General features: G+C 36.6%; 1 protein-coding gene across 1 annotated transcript; it reads left to right on the forward strand.

Annotated features, from left to right (window-relative positions):
* The first annotated feature begins 2,966 nt into the window (after positions 1 to 2,966).
* On the forward strand, positions 2,967 to 3,545 carry LOC142627867 (uncharacterized). The gene has a single exon (XM_075801754.1). The coding sequence runs from the start codon at positions 2,967 to 2,969 to the stop codon at positions 3,543 to 3,545; it is 579 nt and encodes a 192-aa protein (XP_075657869.1).
* Positions 3,546 to 4,884: the final 1,339 nt, after the last annotated feature.

A 4,884-nucleotide genomic window follows, 5' to 3' on the forward strand; every position in this document is an offset into this window, starting at 1 on the left:
TTAACATGGATTCTCTTATTTCATCCATTCCCCTATATGTGTGTGTGTGTGTGTTTCTCAAATAAAAAAAGATACTCAGTGTTATTGAGTCATCCCACATTGGTAAAGTGTAATATTGAGAAGGAGTTTATGATTCGCTCCGCGACACTAACTGCTACATGCAGTTTTGGTGTTGGTATGTGAGTGTATTCCCTTATCTCATCTCCCTTCCCCTATATATGTGTGTGTGTGTGTGTGTTTCTAAAAAAAAAAAAGTTTTAACATGGATTATAAAAAGAAATAGAAATAACAACATTACCTTATGCTCTAAGCAACAATTAACAAATTCCCTAATAACATTCGTTAACTAGACCCTTAGCTTAATTACATTGATATTAATTGATTTTAAGAGAGTAATAATTCTTCCAAATCAACTCAACTACTTTTGTTTTCTAAAGATTCACGTTAGTAGGTTCGGAGTCACCTCTTGATTGATTCTTCAAGGACTTCAACTTTAGCCCAAAGTACTATATATAAACCAATGATCATGAAAAAAAAAAAAAAAAACCCTAGCAAGATGGAGCTAACACACAATTTTAAATTTTAAGAAATCAACTATGAAATTAGTGGGTAGACAAAAACTTGGGTTAGAATTTACCTTCCTCCTCAAAAGTGGTTATAATGACTATGAGGGTTGAACATTAGTAAAAAAAGCAAACCTCTTTATGATGCACCAAGCCTAAACATAAAAGGTTAACTATAGATCCAATTCATGTTTGTGTACAATATGATAATAGTTGTTAGAAAACACTCATGTAAGAAGGAAAAGAGAAAGGACATATAAAATTGAAGGGAAAGAGAGGTCATGAAAATTTGACTACTTACTGCATATGAAAAATATCAAAATTCAACAATTAAATGAAAATACATGCATCCCAGTAACTCATACATTTATCACCCTTATCCCAAAAAAGAAAAACCCAAGTTGTGTGTCAGATTATCGCCCCATAAGTTTATGCAATGTTCTTTACAAAAAATTTTCTAAAGTCCTTGCTAATAGGCTAAAAAAATTTCTCAATAATACCATTACTTAACACCAATCAGCTTGTGCCAAAGGTCGCCTCATTACTGATAATATTCTTATTGCCTTTGAGACTTTGCACTGCATGAAACACTATAATTTTGGCTCAAATGGGTTTATGGCTTGGAAGCTTGACATGAGTAAAGTATACGATAGGGTTGAATGGGTGTTTTTGGAAAATGTGATGAGAAAAATGGGGTTTTGTGAACAATGGATTGGCCTTATCATGGTGTGTGTGTAAAAACTATCACCTACTCTATATTAGTGAATGGTGAACCGAAGGGCATGATTCATCCCTCCAGGGGTCTTAGACAAGGAGATCCCCTCTCACCCTTCTTGTTCCTTTTGTGTACTGAGGGCCTACATGGCCTTATTAAAAAGGCAGCTAGCAATGGAGACATCAATGGCTTCAGGTTGTGCAAACAAGGACCTAAACTAACCCATTTGTTTTTTGCAGATGATAGCCTTCTGTTTTGTAGGGCCAATTCCACATAATGTAGTAAGGTGATGGACTTGCTATCATTGTATGAAGATGCTTCAGGCTAGAAAATAAATAGAGACAAAACAGCTTTGTTCTTCAGCAAATCTGTAACTGAAGCTAACGGACAAATCATTAAAGGGATTCTTGGAGTTCGTGAAATCTAACACTATGAAAAATATTTGGGGCTGCCCTCTTTGACAGGTAGAGGAAAAAGAGCAAGTTTCAACTATATCAAAGAGAGAGTATGGAGGAAATTACAGAGGTGGGAAGGAAAACTCCTTTCCTAAGCTGGAAGAGAGGTTCTCATCAAGGCGGTTATCCAAGCTATCCCTACTTATGCAATAAATTGCTTCAAATTACCAATGGATTTGTGCAATGAAATTGAGGTGATGATAAGGAAGTTTTGGTGAGGTCAGAGGGGAGAAAAAAGAAAAATTCATTGGTTAAAATGGAGTGAAATGACAAAGTCCAAAAGTGTGGGTGATATGGGCTTCCGTGACTTAATTTTGCACAATAACTCTCTTTTGGCCAAGCAAGCATGGCGCTTATTATAGGAGCAAGGCTCTTTATTTACAAGATCTTCAAACCCTGATTTTTTCCAAATTTTACAATAATGGAAGCAGCGGAATCTAGTCGTGGTTCATACACTTGGAAGAGCATTTTACATGGCCGTGATGTGATTAAACAAGGAGCTTGTTGGAGAATAGGGACGGGAAGAAAGTCCAAATTTGGCAACACACATGGTTGCTACTTAAACACCCTACACGTGTCCAATCACCAATGCTAGAGGGCTGGGAGGAGGCAACGGTGGATGTTTTGATAAATGAGGACAGCAGGATGTGGAATCAGCAACTAATAGATGGGTTATTTGTACCTGAAGAAGCTGAACTTATTAAGAAAGTCCCTTTGTCGAGACATTCATTAGATGACAAGCTGTTTTGGCCATGGACACAAAGTGGAAAATATTCATGTAAATTGAGTTATCGGTTTTTGAAGATGGAGGAAGAAGAGGAAGGGTCTGAGGTTGCACAGAATGGAGATAAAGTTTTCTGGAAAAGCATCTAGGGCCTGCGAGTTCCAAATAAAATCAAGAATTTCTTGTGGCGTGCTTGTCGTGAGGCTATTCCCACAAAAGCCAACCTACAGCGAAGGCACATTACGGATAATCATCTGTGTGAACGGTGCTGGAATGAGGAGGAAACAACATTACATGCGCTGTGGTCTTGCAGCGAGCTCAACTCGGTATGGACTCAAACGGAGTGGAGTTCTCGACAAAACTCAGGTGTGACAAATTTTAAGGAGCTACTGTCATGGATACTCAAGAATCACGGAAACAGGGAGCTCTTCACGATGATTACATGGGGAATTTGGCACCAGCGAAATCAAGTCCGAAACCACAAACCATGTTGCATCTCGGATTAGCTCATGTCGCAGGCAAAAGAGAAGCTGGCAGAATTTTGTGTTACGCTTCCACCTATCCTTCCAGCAGCACCGAAACCAAAAGTACGTTGGAAACCACCAGATGTGAGCTTAGTCAAGATTAATTTTGATGGCACAATCTTCAGGGAAGAGAACAGAAGTGGTATTGGCGTGGTAATCCAAAACCACATAGGTGCCATTCTAGTGTCCCTAGCTCAGACTGTATCCACAGCACTTCAACCAGCGGAGATTGAGGCAATTGCAGCAACACGAGCTCTGGAATTTGGACATGAATTAGGCCTAACGGAAGCTGTTCTTGAAGGAGATTCAGAGTTGATTATAAACTCTTTAAAGGCAAGAGATGCAACCGTAGCTTTAGTGGAGCCCCTCATACAGGATGCCATTATTTTCTCATGTTTATTCACAAAATTGCAGTACTCTCATTGTAGAAGAGACGGCAATAAACTAGCACACAGTCTAGCTAGATTTTCGATTCATGTTTTTGATTACACAGTATGGATGGAGGAAGTTCCTCGTCCTTTACTCTCTGTAGCACAACATGATGTAGCCAATTTGGCAATTTAAGTCTAATAAAGTCCCTTAAAGTTCCTTCTCAAAAAAAAAAAAAAAAAGTAGATGAATGTATATATGTTCAAGAACACTTGCTAAAACCGTGACAACCATGAAATTAAATATAATCTTAGTGATCGAAAAATGAAATGATGTAAGAGAATTTAGTTAGTAACAAACGACCAAAAAAAACTACTTTAGAAGAAAAATAGATAACTCGGCAATTGATCATCACCTATTGTCCTAAAGATGGATTTGTATGGTAGCAATTCCATGTTTAGCATGTTCATCGTGTTGTCATCTTTGTTTTGTTTTATACTCCTTCTAAGTCCTAACAGTCTCATTGTTTTCCAATTAACGGTTACTAATTGTCTTTTAGTGTTACATCCAGAATTATTAGTTTGTTTATGTTACGTTTGGTTTGATCTCCTAATTAATTATTTTTTAAATTAAATGTTTCTACATTAACATGTGTTTTATTTTGTATTTTTCCTATAATGCATTGTAACATTTCCTTTATGAGGACACTTTTTTTTTTTTTTTTGAGAAACAAACATACACACATATATGAGGACACTTTATGAGTCCAATTGTTACATCCAAAACTATTAGTTTGTTTATATTACCTTTGATTTGATTTCCTAATTAATTATTTTTTTAATATTTTATTTAGAATTTCTAACACTAGATGCAAAATATATATATATATATATATATATATATATATATATATATATATTTTACATTTTCAAACACTACTTTATCTATTTTATCAACTCATTTTAGAGCAACCGCATCAGCCAATGCAAACTTTCTGTCTATTTTGCAAAAAAAACCTACTTTTTCTATTTTGCACACCAATTTTTACAAAACACCCACGTCAGTTTGTTCATTCTACCATCTATTTTATTTAAATAATCATTTTCCTAATTTTTTTTATTTATCTCAACTCTCTCTCTCCATTCATAGTCTAAAACTTTCTCTCTCCATTCCCCATTTGAAACTCTCTCTCCATTTACGGTCACAAGCAACGATCCACCACAGTTGAAACTCGCCGATCCACAAGCACTGATCCACAAAGATTTGTTTCAATCGACCCAAACATTCCGATCTCCTCCGAGCACCAACCCACAACCACAAGTTCACAAAAATGCTCTTTGTCTCTATTGGTGTGTCCGTGTGTGGGTGTGTTTGATTTTTGGTTGATTTTGTGGTGTGTGTGTGGTTGATTTTTAGTTGATTTTGTGGTGTTGGGTCTATGTGGATGGTGGGTCTGTGTTGATTTTGCAGTGCTGGGTTTGTTGGTGTGTTCGTGTGTATGGGTGTGTTTGTGTGTATCAGAGGAAGAAAGAAG

Source organism: Castanea sativa, chromosome 3 (assembly GCF_040712315.1).
Source record: "Castanea sativa cultivar Marrone di Chiusa Pesio chromosome 3, ASM4071231v1".
Lineage (NCBI taxonomy): Eukaryota > Viridiplantae > Streptophyta > Magnoliopsida > Fagales > Fagaceae > Castanea > Castanea sativa.

What these genes read in the sequence shown, in the direction of transcription:
- LOC142627867 (XM_075801754.1), top strand. Translation starts at nt 2,967, where the DNA reads ATGTCGCAGGCAAAAGAGAAGCTGGCAGAATTTTGTGTTACGCTTCCA.